Here is a 26,306-nt window from a genome sequence, read left to right on the forward strand (position 1 = left end):
CTCACTCCTTTCAAGAACGTCATAAATCAAAAAACTTGATTTTTCAGGAGAACGTTTTTAAAGTTTAAAAATATAATACAATGTATTAAAAATAAATATCAAGCCACTTATTGAACTTTTCACCGTGCAACAGATCTTTTTGGGTAAAACCTGAAGGTTTTTTCTACATTTGAAAAATATTTAGTATGTTTAAAAAAATAATTAAACAATACGTTTTCTTCAAAATGCAAAAATAACACTTTCTGCCCTGTGGCGGGTAAATATTAAGTTAAAAATATGTCTCTTTTGCTGGGATATAGTAAATTTTCTGGGCATTCCGACAACATGCACAACTCAAAATTGACGATTTTTGATTTATGACGCTCTTGAAAGGAGTGAGCGATATTAGATATTTATTATGTAGTAATAATAATAATAATAATTTGGATAATTTGTATAGTGTCATTTTCATATTATAAAATACTACCTCAAGGGCGCTTATAAAGACATGGATTTTAATAATAATAATAGGATGATGATGATAATGATATACAAAAAATAAATGGATTAAAACGTCGTCCATCGGTCTCGGGCCGTCGAGTCTGGAGCGGGGAAAAGATGAGCCGACAAATTAAAACGCCTTCCTCTTGATCCCATGGGCTGGAGAATGGCCAAGGTGTTGGGCAGGACGCCTTCCTGAGCGATGGTCGTCACGCTGGAGGGCAGCTTGTTGAGCTCCTCATCATTGTGGATGGCCAACTTCCAACTTCCAGACTAGCACAGTTCAAACGGGACTTCACTTTTATCCTCTTTTGCCGCCCTTCCATTATCCGAGTACCACGATCTATACTCCAATAACTTAATCCTTCTATCGAAAATTCTACTTTTGCTCATTCCACCAAACAAAAAACAACAAAATAATACTATTTGTATAAACATCTAACAAAGATAAAGAGCGTGGAAGTCTGGGTATTTACAGGGATTACGACTTGTCACAGGCTGGTTTAAGCGAACACTTTATACACATGTAACTTTTACCATTGTATCCATGATTGACAACGAGAACTACACAAATTTTGGAACTCATAATATATATTTATTTATTTAAAAGAAATATGTATATTATCGGGCTTATTGGTAAAAAGCAATATCTTCCATCCGACCAAAAACGATATTGGTCAATACGTTCGATACCTTATATAGCTTTTTGCTTATTACATTATATATTGTACATTATCAAAAGACTTAGCTTTTTTTTAAATGCATAATTATTAATAGTTTTCAATAATAACACAATTAGTCTTTTGTGTGAATATGAACGTATGTATCTTATAAAGGAATATATCTTTATTGATAGTTTTCCATCCTTGGAATGGGACATTCGGGTTTTTGGCTTATACAGGTATGTTAGTTTTCACAGACCTATCTTGGTATTAGCATATTGAATCCTTTTTTTGGTAACTAACTCGTAGAGCGCATGAAACTGGTTTTATTTTATAACGAGAACAGGATTTTGAAAGTCAAAGAAAGGTTTTCCAATGTCGTCTGCTTACGATTGAAGATTGCTTCATTTCATATGTTGTTTACATTCGTCTATAAACCCACAAAATATCTAATGTTTATTTACTCAATTATTTTATTTATTGTTTCGGCATTTACTATGTCGTAAGACATGTTAAAATGATCAAGGAAACACTTGTTTTCATACCACTCGAGTTTCACATTAATGACTACTAGTTATTATTATTCAGACCTGACGATGGAAGTTTGTCTTCCGAAACTAGTAGTCATTAATAAACTCAAGTGGTAAAAAAACAAGTGTTTCTTTAATCATTTTAACTCAATTTTTAACGCAGAATGAAAAAACAATTCGTAATAAATATATAAAAACATGATAAATTATACAAATTCTAAATGAAGACCCACTTGTTTTTCACCACTTGAGTTATGTTTATTTTATTTTAACGACTAGTTTCAGAAGCTGCAGATGTTTCCATCTACGGGTCTGAATGTAAACGATAAATAAAATATCAATTATGTACGTAAAAAAATCATTTTCTCGAAATGTATTTCACAATAAATGGTAACATTATTCCTATATTATGTCAAGATAAATTTAAATATTATTCTACATTATGTATTTTGATTGCAACAGTACTGGAAATAACTTTACAAGAATTATTTATTTCAAGATTTTTAATTAATATCTGAATAGAAACGAAGAAATTATTGTGAAAGAAATATGAAAATCTACGCTTTTACAGCTTACGACCCATCGTTGACTGGTTTTAGAGATCACTTTATTACACTGTGGGACATTCATCAATTGACTTTGCATGATATTTAAAATTAGATATTAACTGAAACTTGCATATGAAATATGAAACGTTCCAATTGAATGGAATATATTCAGATATACTCACTTTTATACGCAGTGTATGGTGATTACCTTAACCATCCAATGACTACCCCTTAAATGCTCAAACAACTATATACTCATCTCAACTTCCTTGCGTCTGTTGGGATATTGTATTTTTTCCATACTGATTTTTAAATAAATAAATAAACATTATACATATCGCTCACTCCTTTCAAGAATGTCATAAATCAAAAAACTTGATTTTTCAGGAGAACGTTTTTAAAGTTCAAACATAAAATACAATGTATTAAAAATAAATATCAAGCCACTTATTTAACTTTTTACTGTGCAACAGATCTTTTTAGGTAAAACCTGAATATTTTTTCTCCATTTGAAAAATATTTATCATATTTAAAAAAATAATTAAACAATACCTTTTCTTCAAAATGCAAAAATAACACTTTCTGCCCTGTAGCGGGTAAATATTAAGTTAAAATATGCCGCTTTTGCTGGGATATAGTACATTTTCTGGGCATTACGAAAACATGCACAACTCAAAATTGACGATTTTTGATTTATAACATTCTTGAAAGGAGTGAGCGATATATCATATAAAGTTCAGGAATCATGTTGTATGTGTAGGGGACATATTTTCATCTTAAAGTGGCATTTTTTTATTTTTCATTTGTTTTTTTTTTGTATTTTAAGTTCTTTGTTCATATAAAAATGTAAAGGGTGTATGGTTCATTTGTTGTTATCAATATCCTAATACAAATTTGAAAAATAAATGTAGTTCAATGATACGATAATTAAATTAAAACCCAAAATAAATTAATATTCACTTACTGAACTGTTGTTGAAACTCGAACTTATTTCACCCGGAATGAATAATGCTGCTCCTTTTATAAAACAAAACACTTTTTATACACTTTTCACTTATAAACAGTTTAAAAAACACTATTTTTAACACTATAGATTCCCGGTTATTTTTCCCTCAAAACTACGCGAATTTAAACAATGATGCTCTGATGCGGGCACATTTTAAGCATCAATCAATAACAAAAAACATTTACTGGAGTTACATGTGCACTATTTACAAGGGTAGTGTATTAACTATTTATTTATTATATTACAGCAAAGTATAACACTGAAAATATTTTTAAAAAATGAAGAAAAAAAATAGGATCGTTTCACAAGATTATAAAATTATGCGAAATATCTAAAAAAAAAATACGCGCAACACGCAGTAACAATTTAAACTCTTTATTTTTTATCCAATTTCTATCCTATAAAACACTTGTCTGTCCCTTATTTCAGTACGTGAGTTTTTTAATCAAATAGGCCAAAATTTTTTTTTCAGGATCATTTCACAAGATTATAAAATTATGCGAAATATCTATCATTTTTATTTTTGAATACGCAAGAAACGTATTAATAATTTAAATTTAAAAAAAATATATTTATCTTACTTTTATCCCCGAAAATACGTTTTTTGTTCTTTATCACAGTCCGCACGTTTTTGAATCGAAAATATTTAAATTTTTGGCCATTATTTTTCAGGATAATTTCACAAGATTATAAAATTATGCGAAATATCTACCATGTCATTTTTTAACCCGCAACACGTTGTTATGATTCGATCTTTGTTTCTTTTATTGTTTGCCTAATTTTATCCCCTAGAACACTTCGGCTGTCCAAACTTAAAACACAGTAAGGGACATTTTTTTGTAGTACTTTTTTTTTGTATTTTTGGACTAAGTAAAATCTACTTAGTCCAAAAATGCAAAAAAAACGTACTACAAAAAAATGTCATTTACTGTGTTTTGAGTTTGGACAACTGACTTGTCTGTCCTTTATTTCAATACGCGGGTTTTCTAATCAAAAATAGAAAAAAATGGCAATTTTTTTTCTGGATCGTTTCACAAGGTTATAAAATTATGCGGAATATCTATCATATTATATTTTAATACGTAATCTACGAAGTAATAATTAAAACTTATTAAATTGGATTTATCAAATTTTTACCCCGAATACACTTGTGTGTCTCTTATTACATTCCACGGGTTTTTAAATCGAAAACATACGAGTAAGTAATTTTTTACCGTTTTTTTAGATCGTTTCACAAGATTAAAAAATTATGTGAAATATCTATATAAAATGGATTTATCTAATTTTTATCCCCAAATACACTTGTTTGTCTCTTATCACACGATTTTTTAAATCGAAAACATAAGTAATTTTTTGCATTATGAAATTATGCGAAATATCTATCATATTATTTATTAATATGCAAGATACGTTGTAATAATTCAAACTTTTAAAATATTGTTTATTTAATTTTTATCCCCAATTACATTTTTTGTCCGTTATCACAATAAACGGGTTTTTCAATCGAAAGTATAAAAAATGGTATTTTTTTCAGGATCATTTCACAAGATTATAAAATTATGCGAAATATCTTTCATATTATTTTTGAATACTTAAGAAACGTATTAATAATTTAAACTTTAAAAAAATATTATTTATCTTTCTACCCCCAAAAACACTTGTGTGTCCCTTATTCAGTACGCAGGTTGTTTTTTATTATCTAAAATATAACAATTTTTTGTCAATTTTTTTTTTCAAAATCATTTCACAATATTTTAGAATTATCCGAAATATCTATCATATAATTTTTGAATACCCAAGGTATGTTGTAATAATTCAAACTTTTTTAAATACTATTAATCTAATTTTTATCCCCGAATACACTTCTTTGTCCACGGGTTTTTAATTTGAGTTTTTTTTTAATGTTTTACAAGATTATAAAATTATAAAGAATATCTATTAAATATACGCGATACGTAGTAATGATTTAAATTTGTTTTATGATATTAATCAGGTTTTTATCCCATAGAACACTTTTTTATCACTTATTTCGGAACGCGGCCGCGCGCGGATTTCAAATCGACCGACCACGGCTGTACGTTAACTATGAAAAAAAAATGCATCAACATTCCCATAGATTTCGTTGATTTTTTGTCGTTTTGTTTATGGTGCAGATTATCTAATACGCAATAATTAAAAATAATATTTAATCATTATTTGAATATTTGAATATTTGAATATTTATAATTCACATTTGAAGCACTAACTTTGTGATTTTTCATTTTATAATTAAAATGTAACTTCGTTTTAAAATCACTATAAATATTTTATTATAACTTAATTATAATGTCTACCGGATTCGAAGCTAACCGCTTCTTTATCTAGACTGATTAGTACTAATAAGTATTAATCAGTCTTGATAAAGAAGCGGTTAGCTTCGAAACCGGTAGACATTATAATTAAGTTATAATAAAATATTTGTAGTGATTTTAAAACAAAGTTCCATTTTAAGTATAAAATGAAAAATCACAAAGTTAGTGCTTCAAATATAAATTATAAATATTCAAATATTCAAATAATGATTAAATTTTATTAAATATTATTTTTTAATTATTGCATATTAGATAATCTGCAACATAAACAAAACGACAAAAAATCAACGAAATATATGGGAATGTTGATGCATTTTTTTTCATAGTTAACGTACAGTCGTAATATACTGATTTTAATAATTTAATTTTTAATAAAAAAAATATACTGATTTTAAAACAAAGTTACATTTTAATTATATTTAAAAATGTATTTACACAAATACTGGATTTAATTATTGGGGTATTTTTATCAAGATATACGAGTACAATACATGTCTGTGATACAAATAAAAAATTATTATTATTATTTATGAATAATGTACTTATCACAATCTGTATAATTTGCAAATAGCATAGAAACGTTTTTACTTCAAATATGTATAATACAAACATGCCAAAATTGTCAAAAATACCATTTCTTCAAAACACGTTCGTTCGTTAAATGTTCTTATGTTCGTTAAATATTGTATAACAATAATAATAATACTGTTTAAAGTCAATGTAAATATTATACAATAACATGCTTGCTCGTTACCAAATAATGACTTTTATTTTTAAGACAAATATGTATTTTTCTTATATCCTGTGTGAAAAATTCAATTTCAAAAATAAAAATGAGTAATTTTTGGATATATTTATATTAACCGTGGATTCTATCTATCAAAGCTATCTTCACAAATATAATTATATTCCAGTAGGGTAGTGTTAACAAAATATTATTATTTATTAAATCAGACATTGGATTATTCACCCAACGGATGAGATGTCAATTTAAACCTATAGATGACTAAACTATATTTGAAGATACAACGCCATTTGTGGATCACACAATATTGACATATCGCTCACTCCTTTCAAGAACGTCATAAATCAAAAATCGTCGATTTTCAGTTATGCATGTTTTCGGAATGCCAAGAATATGTACTATATCCCAGCAAAAGCGGCATATTTTTAACTTAATATTTACCTGCTACAGGGCAAAAAGTATTGTTTTTGCATTTTGAAGAAAAGGTATTGTGTAATTATTTTTTTGAATATACTTAATATTTTTGAAATGGAGAAAAAACTTGAGGTTTTACCTAAAAAGATCTGTTGCACAGTAAAAAGTTCAATGAGTGGCTTGATATTTATTTTTAATATATTGTGTATTATTTTTAAACTTTAAAAACGTTCTTACTGAAAAATCAAGTTTTTTGATTTATGACGTTCTTGAAAGGAGTGAGCGATATGTATGTAGTAGCTGTGCGGAATAGTGATTTATTGTTAAATGTCTCTTACATTCATTCCTAATAAACCAAACTTAAGTGTCACGTAACCGGTTCCTATTTTTAATAAATACTTTTGATAAGCTTCACGTTTTTAATTACGTAGTCCCCCAGACGAATGTTTAGTTATTAAGGGTTAAAGGTGTGTCAATAAAGTGATCACTTAAGCCAGCCAAATGCTAAAGCCCTAGGATGCTCAGACTTCCATCTTCTTTTATAAAATAGGGAAGAACGATACATATGGTATTTCACTTCAAGTGTAAATGGAGACACCTTTAAATTGTTAACGTATGATAAAATGTGAGATACATCATAATGTGATGGTTCTCCTTCGATCACGAACACTTATAATGACGATAGAAGAGTGCGACTATAGGTACATCACAGGTGTTTTTCTCAACACGTGGATGCCGTATCGTGCAATGTGTGGGAGAGAGATGACGCCAACACCAATAGTTTCACGGTCATCAGATCAATTACAAGAACATTGAGATAAATTATTGTATCACTTAATAGAGATATTAAATTAGTTACTAATTCTGTTGAATTATTTTCAGTCTAATTAACGCAAGGATTAATTGATAAACGAGGATTATTAGAAGGATTCTGTCATTCTGTCTAAAGTTTGACCGTTTAAAGATAAGTCTATACAAAAAAGAAAATACACCTATTTAAAACCTTTTTTCAAGTAAATTACAGTCGCTTAAATTACCGTCGCTTTTTACCCATTTGTGTGTTCAAAAATCGGGTCCAAAGTCTCTCTTCAATATTTAACGAGATTATGAAATATAATTTATTTATGTATAAATATGGTCCTCCTTGGTGTTTTTACATCAGTCAATTAAAGATTACACCATAAGTATTAACCTTTTTTAAATTGGAAAATATTCGTGACAAATTTAAATTCAAATTTAACAATGACGAGTGTGTTTGGAGGATACATTTTTAATAGTCCTTAATTTAAAAATGCAATAAAAATTCTAAATAATAAAAATTATACGAAAAAGAGCGAAAATATTATTTTTTCTCGATCCGGATATAAACGTTACAATTTATTTAAAAACGACTAGTTTCGAGAACATCTGTAGTTCTAAACATTTCATTTACATTTCATATATATAAATATTTTCATCAACTGGATAAAAATGCAAACGAAGTCAAACTATTTTTTTTTGGTTTTCACATGTTGATGAGAACATCTATAGTTCTCGAAATTAGTCGTGTTTACATTAATAAATACAAAAGTGGTTTTATACAGGTGTAATTAAAAAAATATATACATTCAAATCATGTTGTTATTCCACAATTTTAATGCTAAATCAAGAAATAATTTAAATATAAATTTAAATATAAGTATATTCTTCACGTATGTATGTAATATATCATAAGCATACATATAATATTTTGGTTTTTCCACTCAAAAGTGTACAAAAGCATGTCATATATGTAAAATTAAATATTTATTAAAAACTAAATCATCAATAGAAAATCCTTTGTTACAAGCTATAAAGTTTAAAACAAAATAAACAACGAAGGTCATATTGTATATTGGGTAACAAATTTTTTGTTTGTTTTTAATATTCCATCTACGTTTTATAATGTCATGTTGTGAAAAATTCCTCATAAAAATATTTAGTCGTAACGCTAAATTTACATATTTATGAACATAATGACATTTCATACATAATATTTAAATAAATATAAAAATCCAAATTTTGGGCACGATAACCGAATAAATTTTAAGTAAGCAGTCGTTACATGATGCTTGTAGGATTTATAGAAAAAATATATATAAAACTCGCCATAAAATGAATATGAATATGAAACAAATTACCGTGTCATAACTTACTAAATTTGTAATAATAAAATATTTTTGAGTTATTCTAATGCCAATAGAGGAAATATTTGGACATTTTATTCTAAACTTTTATTATAAAATATGCATATGAATGGTGGTACAAGTTTACTCAGCAACGAATTATAATTCCAACGTTTTATTTCAATGTTGATTCCACCATCTTGTTTTTATCTCAACAGCTATTAGAAATCTGGTATTTTCTTGGAAATTAATCCAAAAATACATATAAATAATAAATATTTTCATTAATTTATTATCAATATTTGAGTGCCAAACGATTTTCTCAAAATATTTATTAAATTTTTAACTAAAAGCTCATTCATAGATCTTTAAAAATAAACGATGTTACATTAGCTGTTGAAAATAAACTAGAACTGGAAGAAATTATTAAAAACTCGATAAACGGGGTAAAATAATAAAATAAAATAAATGTTGAAAATAAAAAGACATAATTAGATACAAAAATACTACGTATTTAGATACAATAATACCGTATTTTCCAGGACCATCTAAAAACACCTAACTTTGTATGTAATTTTATTAATATATTAGTAAGTATTGAAAAAAAACTTCCTGTTTTCTAAATTATCAAAAGCGTAAGATGTCATATCATATCTAATCATTAAGTTTTTTTTACTAACATCAATTGTGGACATTTATTTAAATCACAATTTTAAACATATTTAAAAAATTATATTGCAAAGACCCACCAAGCTACCTTGTGTGTCTTGTCGGTGGAGTTCTTTTTTAATACATTTTTGGTTGTTTTTAACCATTTTAACCTAATACACACACAAAAAGAGAGAAAAATTAAGAATATATACATTTTACAATTTTCATAAAATTAACTCTTGATCATTTACCTATTACTTTATTTTGCCTTAAGTTAAATCCTGATTTATCGATTTGTTGAAAACGTTATGTCATATTTTTAAAAATATTTTGTCGAAAAGGGATATCAGTTCCGATGTGCTGTTCAGCATACCAGGGCAACATTAAAAATTTTTCGTGGATTTATATTACCAAAGGCTATTGCCTCTATGTAATATTTCTTTTGTCGTTCGCAAGAATTCCAATTATGTTGTGAACCCAGCTTTATTGGACATTAAACGTCACAGATCATTTGGCTTCAACCCTTTGTGGTAAACATGGGGAATCGTGGTTACGAAAACCCAATTTATGTCCTTACCGATTTTGCTGAAAGGTTATTTTGTAGGACATAAAACACGTAAACTAATCAATGGTGTTCTCAAACTCAACTAGCCCTTCCCTTTAAAACATCATACCTGCCAATTTGAGAAAAATTAGATTATAAATTGTTGGTAAGGAATTAAAAACAAGCTTATCTGCATTTAAATAAGTCATCATTGTTATAAAATTGTTATAAAAATTATAAAAGTACCTACTTAAGACTCGTGTAATATTTAAATTCACCTATAGACGCTTTAAATAGGTCGAAAATATCGATTGGTCAAAAAGCTTTCTCTTAATCATAATCTCGGTTTTAAGGAAATCTGTTTTCAAATCAAAACATTATTATCAACTCTAACTAACTAACTGTGTCGGGCTGTGGTCCCGTGGTTAGTGTGGCAGACTCTTGAGTCAAAGTTTCTCGGTTCGAACCCACTCTACCGCAATATGATACCTATTTCTAACAATGAGCCGCTTGGGGTCACATAAATATTTTAGTATGAAATTGAAGTATTTTTGTAAATAATAAAAACACCAACTTTTCTCTTTTAAAAAGTAAAATAAAATAACTAACCATCACGCCGATTCCCCGCAGAGGTAGGCAGAGAGGGTAGAACGCCAATTTGTTTAAAAAAATAATATGCTCATGGACCACACAATAATTTGAGAGAGTAATATTGTGGCAACCCACACATATAATGTACATCGAATATGGCAACTCAAGCTCAACGTAGCGAGCTACCTTCACGAGACCAGAAAAGAACGGAACGAGCGAGCCCGCCACACTTCGTCGCCACCCGTCCTCAGATCGACACGTACTTCAACTGTTCTCATATTAGAGTCACGCGATTATCCTTAAGTATTTTCTTGATTGTAATTTGATAGAACTAAATAAATTTGTGTTAAAAGTAATCCGCTTTCATCTTGCTTCCCTTCTGATAAATTAAAGTGGTATTCAACTAGAAACCATAATATTATATCTGCATACGATAGCTGATACGAAATAAGTCATATCTAAACATAAAAATATTTTCAAATCTGTTAATTATAATTGCAAAACACCTGTCTCATAATAATAATAATTGAATGCATACATTCAATACGTTGCGTTGGCGTCGTATTATCATTGAATTATAATAATGACAATTTGCTATCGGAACAAGTTTGCGGTGAGGAATGATCTACCTGTTTCATCGTGTTATAGATTCATATTGAAAAACTGATTTACTGATCATATTGATCGACTGAACATGTTCATCATAAATAATAGATTTTCATATTTCTTTCACAATAATTTCTTCGTTTCTGTTCAGATATTAATTAAAAATCTAAGTTATTTCCAGTGCTGTTGCAATCAAAATATTGTAGAATATATAATATTTAAATTTATCTTTACATAAAATAGGAATGAAGTTACCATTTATTGTGAAATACATTTCGAGAAAATGATTTTTTTACGTACATAATTGATATTTTATTTATTTTTTGATATCTCATCAAAGATGAAGAAGAATATGGAAGTCTGGGCATTTACGGGTCTGACGACCGTCAGAGTCTGGTTTAAGTGATCTCTTTACACACGTGTTACATTCACCAATTCTACCCATTATAGACAACCACACTACTCAAATTCTTGGAAGTTCTATATATGAACCAATTTTTGTCTTGAATCCCTACAGCTTCACTAGAGGCATCTATTGGTGAGATAAAAATAATCTTTATTATTGAACAGAAATTCTTTTATTAGTATGTGAGGTCCGAATTTTGGATTATAATCACATATATGAGAAACGCCGGAAAATATCACTTTCATTTTTATTATTTTAGCTTATAATTTGACCAGTTAATTTTTTTACAACGTTTTGAGTGTGTCCAAATACTTGTTCACAAATCTTGATTATCTCCAATAGGAGTTGTTACAAAATGTTGTAAATAATACTTATATATGTGTATCAAAATGCAAATGTATACCAATCAATTTCAACAGAACAACAGAACTTAAAATATTTGGGAACCAAGTACTTAAATAACCTTCCTACGGATATAAAAACATTGAAAACATTAAATTTAACATTAAATTAAATGCTAAAAAATAAATTAAATGAATTACGTTCATGTTAATCCAACAAAAAAAAACAGAAAACCCAATTTTATTAAAATATTTAATAATTATAATAAAACCCTTACCGCACCCCAATGGTGCATAGGGCACTGCTTCATATAAACGCAGTGTTATCTCGATCGTTTACACATGAAGGAAAGGTGATCAGCCCTCCACTTCAGGTACCAGTCCAGTGTAATATTGAATAAATATTAGAGTGAAAAAATCACTTATATTTATTAAACCCCCTTGAGAATCGAACCCGGGACCTCCAGAACAGTAGCCGAGCATGCTGACCATTACACTACGGAGGCGGAATTATTTACTTAATTTATTTATATATATATATATATATATATATATATATATATATATATATATATATATATATATATATATATATATATATATATATATATATATATATATATATATATATATATATATATATATATATATATATATATATATATATATATATTTATTTATAATTTAAATCTCCTAATTGGAGATAATTCAGATTTTTAAACTAGTATTTGGACAATAAATTACATTTATTATTGATAAGTTGGCCAACGGTACTATGACCTGATATTTATTTTAAATGAAGTTGTGTCTCGCAGGCGTTGGGCCGTTATATGAATATAACAATAATAATAAAAGTTCGCACTTGTTGCTGTATATGCATTTAGCACTCTGGTGATTTATTGAGGAATTTACGCCGAGGAATTCACTTAATGGTTTGATTGCACTCTCAATGCAACATTACCAAGTAACAAGCTCCAATCATAAATTCACTAGGATAAATATGCGCCTTATCCTTGCGTTTCTGCGTTCCTGATACAAATTACCCAGTGCAAAGTGTAAAACTTAGTTTTGCATTGTGTTATGGACCAAAGTTAAAATCAAATTCCATTTTAAACGTCTTTATTATTCATTTGACATTTAAGCACTATTTTTTTTTTTTAAAATCTGATTAATGATGTTTGTAAAAACTGCTTATCCTTACCAAAACCTACATGTTGGGTTGTGGTCCCGTGGTTAGTGTCGCGGACTCTTAAGTTAGAGTTTCTCGGTTCGGACCCACTCTACTACAATTTGATACCTATTTCTAATAATAAGCCGCTAAGGCTCGAAAAATAGTATGATATTGAAATATTTGTGTGAATAATAAAAATACAAATATTAATATAATAAAAAAAACATCTATGATATCACTTTGATATCATAGATTATAATAAATAACCAGAAAACATTAAATTCTTCTTTGACACATATCCTCACCCAGATCACATGGTGTATAATCCGATACATGTGTGGTACCCACCACATTAGATCCATGCATGTCTTAACTTGATCAGAAATGGACTATTATCAATCGGGAGGAATATCTAATTTAACATACTCAACCTATAAAGGATTTTGTTAGACCGGTTTGTTTTTATAACAGCCAATATAATCAATATTTTCTTTTAGAAAATTCGCCTTCATAAAAATGCTGTTTTCGTAAGATCTTAATGAATGATAGTCTCACACAGTCTCCCACCCCAAACTTAAATATAAAGTTTGTTTTTATTTCTTAAAACATTCTAATTTTTTCGTACTTGAAAATCAAACAAATTACGAAAACAAAACATCTTTTAGATTTGGAGGCCAAAAATCTTTTCGGTTCCCGAAAGTCAAATGATTTTGTAATTCGTCGGACTGGAAATACATAAATTGCAGTTTCCCATTTTCAAGGATTTGCTTCTCATCGTAAAAGCAAAACAAAGAGCGCGTGGTTTATGGGACCGATTCTGGTCCCAGCTAAATTGGAGACAGTTTGAAATGAGATCAAGGCGAGACGTACTCTGACATATCGCTCACTCCTTTCAAGAACGTCATAAATAAAAAATCATACATTTTCAGTTGTGCATGTTTTCGGAATCCCCAGAAAATGTACTATATCCCAGCAAAAGAGGCATATTTTTAACTTAATATTTACCCGCTACAAGGCAGAAAATGTTGTTTTTGCATTTTGAAGAAAAGGTATTGTTTAATTATTATTTTTTAATATGTTAAATATTTTTCAAATGGAGAAAAAACCTTCAGGTTTTACCTAAAAAGATCTGTTGCACAGTAAAAAGTTCAATAAGTGGCTTGATATTTATTTTTAATATATTGTTATATTTTTAAACATTAAAAACGTTATTCTGAAAAATCAAGTTTTTTTTATTTATGACGTTCTTGAAAGGAGTGAGTGATATGTTAGATAGATACGTGGAGACATGATAGTAGTGATACCATCTCTGGATCGTTAACACGATGAATAATCGCGCAGCACAATTGTCCGGTGACAAATCGCATTTTCTTCTGGTGCTACTTGTATCGCTGACATTTTCAAAGGCGCGTCAAATACATGTATGTATTTGAAAAGCCGATAAAATGACATCTGATTTTTTTTTTAACTCAACCTAAACAGTACATATTTCCTGAACATTTTAGGTAGTTTAATGAAAAGTCCATGCTATAAAAAAGATATTAAGCAGATTCTTACCGTCTGTACCTTACCCACATCCGTATAAAATCATAATTTTACTAGCAAATCACCGTTTATACAATCCCCATGTCCTCAAAAACTGACACTGACGTATCATCATTGTTTAAGGAATCATTTCCCTTGATTTACCTAGTAATTTCATATTAATATTTTCAACACAGATTTTATTGAAGGAAATGGATCAGTTTTACATGATGGAATATAAATACAAAACAAATATTAATCTATATTTGAAAAAAAAGATTAACCTAATAATAATAGATTATAAATTATTAGTTAAAAGTTTTAAAACTAAAATAAACGAAATTATATCGAGTGCCATTTTTATGGGATTTTTAATGTAAGACTTAGTAAATACTACTATTTCTTAAAATCGATTATGACATGTGTTTCGATGCATTCCGCGTCATTTTCAAACACGCGATAATGATGCGGAATGCATAGAAACACGTGACACAATAAATTTTAAGCAATAGTGGTATTAAGTAATTAAAAATGGTCTTAGCACAATGTGACTGCCGAATCAATCAATGAAATTTGTATTTAAACCTGATTGTATCACCATTATCCATTTGATATAGTTATTTAAGATCCTACTTTATATGTACACGTATTTATATGTTAATGTATAGATGAAAATTTCTGCTTCGAACGTATTATTTAATTACGTTGAAATCGCCTGAATGAAAGTAATTTTACATTAAGGACTGGACGTATCGAAAGGAATGCTCCTACGCGTCATATTCACCAGTCGACATTAAGCCTATCTCATTATTTCTCTTATTCCTGTTGCAACGCAAACACTGAGATGTACTCCAGAAGTGACTCCTATACAAGGCTGTCTCACACTCCTATAGCGAGCATACGGTGGGAGGCTGTGTGGGCGACTGCACCTCTCCTTCTAACAACTGTGACCAACTATTCCTAGCCTATATTGGCAGCAATTTTCCGCTCCGATAGGCGGAATGATAACCATCTTTATTTCAACTGGTTTAATATACAGCTGTTCCGCTTTTATAATACATTCATTATCGTTCCATAGAGTTAATTATTGGCAATTTTTTACTTATTTACCTATCGTCGTCTTTATCAGATCCTCGATATGGATCAGAGATATGAGATGATTTTCGCAAGCGAAAGACTATAATTATTATCCTCTATTAAGTTAATAATAACTGTAAGCCAAATTATGCGCCTTTTATCTTTCATCTGGAAAATCACATTAGATATTTCAAAAGATATTGGTAAACTTCTAGTTAAGGCCCAATATACGATAAATCGCAACTTAATTTTCTTTAAACCAAGGTTGCATTTGACGTAAGTAATTTAACTTTTTGCTTAAAATACCGTATTTGTATTGAAAAAATAAGTTTTTCATCGGAGTAAATTTACGGTTTTGAAAAGAAAAAAGTTTTTGAAAGGTAATGAGTTCACTTTTTTTTCAATATGTATTCTTTAAAAAAATTAAGTTTTAATATATATTCTAAAATAATTGCGTGCGGAAGCACATCCGCCACCTAGCGCGGCCGTATGCGTTCTGAATTTTGCTAGAGATCTTAGCCTTAAAGGCTCATTTAAACATTGCATGTTACTCAGCGTTGTTTTAAAAAATATATAAAAATTATTTTTTCAATGTAGGTATATTCTAAAAAAAAAACAAATTCCAATGTATATATTTTTAAATCGTGCGCAGATATACGTCCGGTTTCCAGCACAGCCGATCGCATACTGAATCATCCAGATTGCGAGTTCCCATTAAATATTTGCTTCAATTTTTCTTGTGTTTGCTTCAGCGTTCATGTCCACGCCGCTTTCGCAACTACAAAATTTTAACTAATTCGATAACACAAAGCAGTGTCATTTTTGTATTACGTACCGGGTATTTTGTCCGAATACTCGATGTATGTAGGTAAAGTAAAGAATGTAACCGGCAGCCATCGGGCCGGTAACGGTCTCAGCATACCTGGGGCCTGTCTTGAAGCTGCTATTCCCATATGAGGAGTTAGGAGATCGAGTCTCTGACCCAAAACCGTTTCGCGAGCGGCGTTCCTGCACACCCACATTACTTCACGCAGACTTCCGGCTCGAGACGACGAACATTTTGACTCAAACACCGGGAATTGTACAAATCCTTTTATTTCGTAGAAATTAATTCCCCAAAAATATTTTGTTTCGTAACTGGAATGTCCAAAATCGTGACATTTTTGACAGCTGTTACAAATTTGAATTGAAATAAGGCACAAAGATGAAACAAAATCTCGCAGACTTGTATATTATTTCATTAATTGATTCGGCAGTCACGTTGTGGTAAAATCTATCCATTTTTAATTGATGTTTTACTTAGTAAATAACACTATTTCAGTGTTTCACTTGGTAAGTACCACTAAAGAGTTGTATTTACTAAGTAAAACGTTAATTAAAAATAGTGTATTATTACTTAGTTGGACATTGGTACCGCCTCCTTGGTATAGTAGTTTGCGCGTTTGGGTACCGTGCTGAGAGTCCCAGATTCAATAACCAGGGTAGTTAAAATAAATAAAGATTTTTTGCTATACTTTTTATATAATATCACCCTGCCAGAGGCGTGCATTCCATATATGCAGAAAAGCAGTGCCTATCCTAACTTACCCGTGTGACCTTTTCTTAATAATTGATATTGTTAAAAATACACTTTTCCTTCTAACAATAAATAAATATTTTGTTTATTTTTGAAATGCTTTATTTTATTAAAATAAAATAAATGCATTGGTAAATGTTACACGCTTGTAAAGTGATCACTTGAACCAGCCTATGACGGTCGTAAGCCCCGTAAATGTCCAACTTCCATGTTCTTCTTCGTCTATGTTGAGATGTCAAAAAATAATAGGAATTTATAAAATTTTATGTACTCACGCGTACAATAATTTGCATATCAAATATTAACATAAATATACTTACATACGAATTAAAGTCTACATTATTTTTTTATTTTATTTTTTAAACCCATGCCGGTATTTTTTCCCCCTTTTTTAATGATACAAAAATTATAAAAAATTATACAAAAGTGTTTAAATGATAATTAATGTAACAATAACGTCAGAACAAGGTTTTTTTTAAACTTCTTTTTTTTGCACAATTGAGAGTAGGCAGAATTGAGATGGCGTAGTCGGGATACCTGGGGTCAGCCGATCGGGCTACGTGGGTGTACATATTGTAAATAAAAACAGATCTAATGTATTCCACCTTTAAGGTTGTTAGTCGTGTCCCACGTGTCGGCCATTTATGACTTTTCAAGATCTCTGCCAGGTGGACCTAACCTTTTCTCGTTGTCTAAGGTCACTTAGTTACGTCAAGTTGTCGGTGTTTACTACAGATTTGTCATGATTGCACTATTAAATACATAGGAAGACTTAGTTCCCTTGACTTACTTTTGATAAGCAGAAATATGTTATAATATGGTGTTGATGCGATTACAATTAAGTAATACATTGAAATGCACAAATGGCATGTAAGAATGTCATCAACATTTTAAAATGATACAACACAGTATGAGAGTATAATTTGCAATTCATTTTGGAAAATAAACCTCATGTTATATTGTTTCAATGCAATTAATTAATTAACAGGAAATTTTCATTAAATTTTACTTAAGATATAATGGTATTATTTCTTATAATCTATTGTGACATACGTTTCGATGCATTCGCGTCATTTTCAAACACCGTATGTGAAGCTAAGTCTAAGCTTTAGAGTCCTTGGGACGTTGAAGGATGGAGAGGATTATTTCTTTATTTTAAGCAGTTTCTTTTTTTTATTTTGTTAAATATTTTTTGTTTATCTGGGGGACATAATGTTTTAATTGTAGTTTTTGTTAAAATATTTAGGCATTATATCGAAAATACTAAGTTTATAAAATAAAACAACTTTGTTTTAACCACTTTTTATCGGTACACTTTATCCAACCGGTTTCGACAAGAACTTTGTCATCATCATGGTTTATGTACTAAATTCTAAAACATTGAAATACTCATAGTTATTTGTTCTTTGATGAGATGTCAAAAAATATGAAAATAACTCCTGTAATTGGAGATAATCCAGATTTTGTGAACAAGTATTTGGACACACTCAAAATGATGTAAAAAAAGTATTATTAAATAATTGGTGGACTCATCCGCATTATATTTACTACAATATTGAATGATCAATTAATTGAGCATGTAAGTTTATTGTGACTTTTTTATGTGGAGAATGTTGCAACTAAATATTTTCATTTCTTATATCATGAAAAATAAATACAGAGGATTAATGTAATATTTTTTAGTAAAACCTATGGCCTGAGCTAGGAAACCATATAAGTAGACTTTGTGCTGATATCCTCAATACAATACGAAGTAAAGCAACTTTGTTAAATATCATTGTGTCTGTGGGATAAAATAATACTTATTTTATGGTTTACCGCATTTATTGTTATATATGTACATGTACATACACACTGAATTAGTGTTTGAACGTGAATGTGTGTGGAACAAATACGCGGCACAATAATAGCTCAGCTAATCTAGGCTTAACTTTACGAAGTTGTCCAGAGAGAACATAGCCATAAAGGGATTCATGCAGTACAACCTTTATTATGTACATATGTTGATTTTCAATCAGGTAAAATTGTAAACTTAGCGCGTGATCGATGCTACGTATAATATGTTTCGAACTCCATGCGTTTTAATTACTTGTAAGTAAAATTATATTTTGTAGGGAAATTTAGATCGATCGAATGTTCCCGATGGATTCTACGAGGTTCGAAAAATTCGTCTTGCTGAAAACTGCAAACGTTTTCCTGAATTATTTATCATTATTTTTATTAAATTAGGTCTATATTTATATTATTATTTACTTATTATTTTATATTAGTTCGGCCTTCAGCGATCCATTAAGATTTTTACCTTACTGCAAAATTTCCTCATAAAAAGAGATTTATCAGATTCTTACCCACTGCATTCTAACCTCATAAATTTAAAATTACTTGCTTTCTAGTAAATTACAGTCGCTGAGTACTCCATGTGCTTGAACTCGATATAAATGAATCTCGATTCGTTATATTTCAAGCAATCTCCAATGAAAATATGTTTTTTTTTTAATTAAAAACACTTTAGCATGGGGTACTGCATCGAATGGACGCAGTGTTATCTCACATTTGTGTCCCTTGAGGCAATATTTATAACATTATTTATTCAGTATTTTACTATGAAATATAAAATAAAACGAAATTGTCACAGATCTAATCCATTTGTCTCCTCGGTCCAAGGCAGCCCGTACGTCTTCAATATTTTGAAAAGTATATTATATATCACGTTCTTTTGTTTTAAAATCTTAAAACCTACTATATTAAAGGGCTGCGTGGGATATTACGAGATAAATAATGTATCTGTAATCTGTACATCGTTAGCGGTAGGTACCTACATTAACGTTGGTACCCTGGCTGACCTCGAACAGCAAAACAAACATTATGGTGTCGTGTCATGGCTCTTGGCGACTATACGATATTTATGGTCACATGGCTGCTTGGTGGCAGACTGACAACATACTGACAGGAAAACCGAAGGTATTAAAATATGCCCCACGATAATAAATTTATGTCGCCGTGTAAATGTCAGGATCTTCTCCCACCCTTTATTATCTTTAAAAGTGTTGGAAGTGACATTTTCAAAAACTTTGAATATATATTACCAAAATTAGAATAAATATACCAATCATTTACAACAGTAAAAATTGTAATACTTTTATTAAACAATTTATAACCTAGTATAAATTTCTACATCTTTCTAAATAGGTTTAGTCTTTCCAAAAAGTATCATTTTTTAATATCCGCCTCCGCAGTGGTCAGCTCATTTAGCTTCTGTGCTGAAGGTCCCGGTTTCGATTCCCAGGTAGGTCAAAATAATATAAGTGATTTTTACTCTAATATTTATATATTATCAACCTGGACTGGTACCTGAAAAGCAATGCTGACCATCTTTCCTTCTTGTATTATATTTAACAATAAAGATAACAATGCTTATATACGATACTGTGCCCTATGTACCATTGGGTTCGGACAAGCCTTAGAACTAGAATATACAGCATACATACACATGTAATTAAATAAATAGTAAAAATATATTTTAGTGAAAAATCACTGATATTTGTTTTAACCCTTCTGGGAACCGAACCCAAGACCTCATACGCGGTAGCCAAATGCGCTAATCGCTACACTACGGAGGCGTACTCAAACTTTAGACTGTCAATTATTATAATAGGTATTCCAAAATGTGTAGGTTAAAAACTGACATAATTACTGTTTACTACAATTATTTTTATAAAAAAACCTTTTAAAATTATTAAAAATGCACTAGGCAGCCAATAAATAGCATTTTTATGATGAGTCATTTAGTTATAAATTGATAATAAGAGTTTTACTCAATATGGAAGTGACGTTTCGAAAGACCATATCAACATTATTTTTCTCTGTATACCTACTTTTGTCTAACGAACCATCTGATTATTATCTATGGTTTTATCTTGTTTCAAATTTCAAATAAAGTTAAAAGCAACGGGTGATTTATAATGACGTTATCTTTCTTCACAGAGTTGACATCCCCAATGGAAGGGCTTACGGCACCACCCCACGCAGCCGAGTGGAGGTGCTCACCAACGGAGATGGAGACGGTCTAACATGGCTGCAGCGCCAGCAGATGAGGTTACGTGCGCATAAAGACGTCAGAATGCGCGCTGCCAGACTGCAGTTGGAGAGGCCGCTTCCAGTCAGGACCTCTGCCAGCCACAGGTATAATGTCTACCCAATCTGATCTTTCCTAGGTGAAAATCTATAGTCGAACTGACCAAACCATGCCTTATGTTTGATTAGAGGTAATATAACCTAACCTAACTTTTTTAAAAGTCTAATTAAATTATCATAGCTAACTATAGTTAGCTAAGATAATTATTGGATATGTCCTAGTGTGATTTATAATAAATAACATAAAAGAAAATCTTATCTAGCTTTGATGTTGTGACAAAATCGATTCTAAAAATATCCTATAGAGCTCCAGTGCTTACTTACCTGGAGAACTTGGCGGAAAAAAATAGTGAAAATTTATTCAAGGGTGGGTGTTCAGTGCTGCCAACCGAAATTTAGTAGATATGCTAGAAAGAAACAGAAATAACCTCATTATTTCAAACAGCTATCATCTATACACATTTTCTATGGTTTCACTATTATATTATTAAATTGGTATGCTCCATATAAATATGGAATTTATTTGATTAGATCTGGCAGAACTCTATAGTATATGTTACTATCCTTACATAACCTAACCTTGTTTTATTTGATAATCACCACTTATCTTATTTTCATGACAGAATTTAAAGCTGGTTTGCCAAATACAAATTAAAATTGTCTTGAATGTATCCATATTTTTACTGTAAAAAAACAGGAATCTATCGTCACTATTCTAATAATTTATTTCTTATTTTCTTCCAGATTTGATGGTTACACCAGTGACACAACGGCATTTGCCGATGATGATGATGACTTCAGCGTTCCCTTGCATATACAAACTATCAACAATCGCTCTCGAATCAGTCCTATCGAACCACTTCTGCCTAACAGGTATATAAACGACCTCTTGTATCATCTTTGAACATGATACTTAACACTAAAAGAAAGAAAAAACATGTAGAGTTATCAGTTAATGAGAGTTATGAAAAATATTCATATTTTGAGCAATAACATTTAATTAATGAAATATGTAATGTCACCATAGCATTGGTAAGGATTTTTTTCTCAATAATGATTCTTATCGGTTGTATAGATGGGTGAATGTTTTCACAAAATGGATATGGTGCATATCCGTTTTGCTCTATCTTGTCAGCCATGCATTTTGGGGTGATCTGTTCATTGTTGGTTTTTAGTCATATGTACGTGTACATCAAAGTAACAGAAATCAGTCTATTTATGTCATATGTTATGCTATTATTATCTTTCTTTACAATTTATCATGGCGACTCAAGGTAAAGTGACCTTTCTCTAATGTCGCCAGGACGGGAATTCTGACTGTATCCATGGTTGCTAGGTTGAAATTCTGAAAATACCGACTGGTCAGCCATATGCGTTAGTGTGTTTGTACTAGCCATCAGGTTAATATAATAATAATATAAAATATATAAAATAATATAATATAATAAAAGTAATACAGTAGTTCATCTCGTTACTTTCTTTTTGGGTATTACTAAAGTAATTTTGTTAGATAACTACGACATTCCCTGTCTCATATGAAATTCACTTGTTTTGTGTGTAGAAATTACAATAAATAGGTTGCGTCATTCGGCTACGTTATCCATGATTAATGATTACATGACTTAAAATAGACAAGTAACTAATAAATAGTAAAATGTGTCTTCAGCACATCCAGTGAGGACATACATACAGTAAATTTAAATAAATCAAATAAAGAAATATAATTGTACATTATGAAAGATGAAATATTAGCCATCATGTTCTCAGTTCATTTATTTCTTTCTCAGCTAAGACATCTGAAGTATTACTTCTTCTTCTTCATGGGCCCTCTGTCCTCTACTGCTGAATATAGGCCTCTTCCCCTTCTTTCCATTTCTTCTGGTCGGTTGCTGCTTGCAGCCAGTTTCTACCCCCACAGCGACTATATCGTCGCACCATATGTTTTGGGGTCTTCCAACACCTCTTTTGTTCTCTCAAGAACTCCATTGTGAAAATTTTCGGGTCCATCTTGTGGATCTTGCAATATGTCCTGCCCATTGCCATTTGAGTTTTGCCACGCGATCCGTGAAATCCTCTATTTTGGTTCTTTTCCTGGTATCTTCATTTTTTATTTTATCCATCAGACTTAAACCAAGCATGAATCCTTCCATGGACCGCTGTGTGTACTTGAGCTTCTCTGCATTTCTCTTTGTCAGAACCATAGTCTCTAGTGCATATGTGTTCACTGGCAGTATGCAGGATCCATACACTTTTCTTTTTAGACAGGTCGGAATCTCCTTACTCACCCAACTCAGTCCTATACTTCTTGGCAGCTCCGCCGTTTGGTTCTCCTTGGCCAGTTTTATCTTCTGTCCGAGATATATTTATTCCTCTAGTATTTATAAGTATTACCATGTAAAAAATATTGTATTTTCAGGACGTCATCACGAAAATTCATGAGCATGGAAAGGAGAGTGATGCGAGAACGAAGTGTTTCTCCAGGCGGACATGACATGCTGGACTCTCCTAGAGATATCGCATTGTTATCACAAAACGGAACCATGGTAAATGTTTATTTTACAATTGTGCTATAGTAATTTTACAACATAGTATTTTTTTATTTATTTTTTACTATTTCTTTAGTTAGCTTATATTACACTTAATACAAACTATTTTACACTTAATTTACATCATATATATATTTGCATCTTACACTAAACAAAATTCTTTCGGACTCTTTTCATTCTTCATACATTCAGGCATCTCGTCATATATTTTCAAACCAATTTTACATTATACAATTTTGCGACTCTGTTTATTTTTCAATCTTATTTTATCCTCATTTCTAGTACTGTTCATGAAAATTTTTGTTTAAAATTTTTTATCCTTAAAATATTTGGGTAATTTATTGTTAAAAAATTACCCAAATAGTATGCCTTAAAATATTTGGGTAATTTATCATTTAAAAATTACCCAAATAGTATGCTCATAAATAAATAAATTTATAATTATATATAGTGAAATAAAATAGCACGTTTGTTCGATTTGGTTCAAACGTGACTGTATACATACTGTGTTTATTTAGTAGCAGACTGCATATTTTTTGTGGGCGTTGTATGGGTGATTATTACAATAATTATTTTCAACCTTGAAAAATTATTCTATGCCATTTTTGTTTACATTGTGTAGGCATACTCGTAAACTTAATAGAGATATTATGTAAGTTATAAAGCAGACAATGCAAAGAAAACTTTTTATTTCATTTGTCAAGAAATTATTTATTTGAGTTATTTTGTAATGTGATCAAAAGCAGGGACATAGTTTTTAATTAGGGTAGGCAGTAGAACTTTTTTTTTAGTTGAAGTTACTTATAAATAATGTGTCATGGATATATGGTAAAGGAAATAAATGTTTCACAGATTCTTTCTAACTCTTATCCACACCCTATAGTGCAGAGGGCACCGCGTCATATTGATGCAGTGTTATCTTAATCATACCTACATGAAGGCAAGGTGATCACTCCTGGGCTTCAGGGACCAGTCCGGGGTATATCAAATAAATATGACAGTGTAAAATCTGCCTCGTAATGTAATGATTGTCTTGTTTAGCTACCGTGTTGGAGGTCCCACAATTTTTCGAAAATAATTCATAATATTCATCTTCTTCAACCCTCATCCGCACCCCAATGGTGCATAGGACACTGCATCATATAAACGCAGAGTTATCTTGATCTTAACACATGAAGGAAAGGTGATCAGCCCTCCGCTTAAGGTACCAGTCTGGGGTAATATTGATTAAATATTACAGTGAATAAAACACTTATATTTATTTGACCCCCCCTGGGAATCGAACCCGAGACCTCCAGAGCGGTAGCCGAGCGTGCTGACCATTACACTACGGAGGCGGACATATAATATTCATAATATTTTATAATTTCCAGACCCGAGAAGAGTCTCTGTCATCGTGGCGCAGTGTGTCTGTGAGCGAATGGGAGGGCAACGGGGAGGGGGAGGACTCCAGGGGGGCCACCCCGGCCTTCCCCACCACCCCCCGCACCCCCTACCCGCCATCGGCCACCCCGCCCCCGCCGTCACACTCGCGACTCCCACCGCGCAGTCCTTTAACTATGCGGTGAGCTGTTTTGTCACACGATATAGGTTTATCGTTAAATGTACAGGAATCTTCAAACATCAAAGTTTAACCCATTGCAACACAAAGTGGGGGAATCGCGAGCCGATGTCAATTTGTCACCGACTCACAATTTGATTTGTCAGTTTGTCTTTTAAGTGATTTTTTTTACATTTAAACTGAATGACAATAACTTTGTTTATAAAAATGACGTAAATAAGTATATTTCGGTTACTGATTTCATAATAAAATGTAATAATCACAATTTTAAAAAAAAGTTATGCTTTTATGTGATACCATTTTTATTTTGTGTGTAATTTAGTCTTAATGTTATTGTATTAAAAAAATGTGTCAAAATTAAATCGTGTGTTATATAAACGAATTATTTCATATAATTAAAATGTAAATTTGTTTTTAAATCACTACAAATTTTTAATTGTAACTTAATTATAATGTCTACCGGTTTCGAAGCTAACTGTTTCTTTATTGATTTTAAAACTAAGTTATATTTAAATTATTTAATGGAAAATCACAATGTTAGTGCGTTAAATATAAATTATATTATAAATCATATCATCTTTATTATTGGTGCAATGGGTTAAGAGAACTTACCCTAACCTCAAATTTTATGAGACCTACCCCCCCAGTATACATGAAAAATCACTAATGTGCATTTCATCCGAATATGTAATGGTGAT

General features: G+C 30.5%; 1 protein-coding gene across 12 annotated transcripts in view; it reads left to right on the top strand.

The window, feature by feature from the left end:
- Positions 1-26,306, top strand: part of by (focal adhesion protein tensin) — a 352,917-nt gene that overhangs the window by 323,820 nt on the left and 2,791 nt on the right. For all 12 annotated transcript variants that reach the window (XM_088258488.1, XM_088258483.1, XM_088258484.1 and 9 more), the window contains 4 exons: positions 21,352-21,549; positions 22,246-22,374; positions 23,918-24,044; positions 25,421-25,611. In XM_088258488.1, coding sequence (XP_088114614.1) covers positions 21,352-21,549; positions 22,246-22,374; positions 23,918-24,044; positions 25,421-25,611 — 645 coding nt within the window. The remainder of the gene's footprint in view (positions 1-21,351; positions 21,550-22,245; positions 22,375-23,917; positions 24,045-25,420; positions 25,612-26,306) is intronic.

The sequence above is a fragment of the Brachycentrus maculatus genome, unplaced genomic scaffold (genome assembly GCF_059751285.1).
Source record: "Brachycentrus maculatus isolate JH-2025_06_01 unplaced genomic scaffold, ASM5975128v1 h1tg000097l, whole genome shotgun sequence".
In the NCBI taxonomy this organism is placed as follows: domain Eukaryota; kingdom Metazoa; phylum Arthropoda; class Insecta; order Trichoptera; family Brachycentridae; genus Brachycentrus; species Brachycentrus maculatus.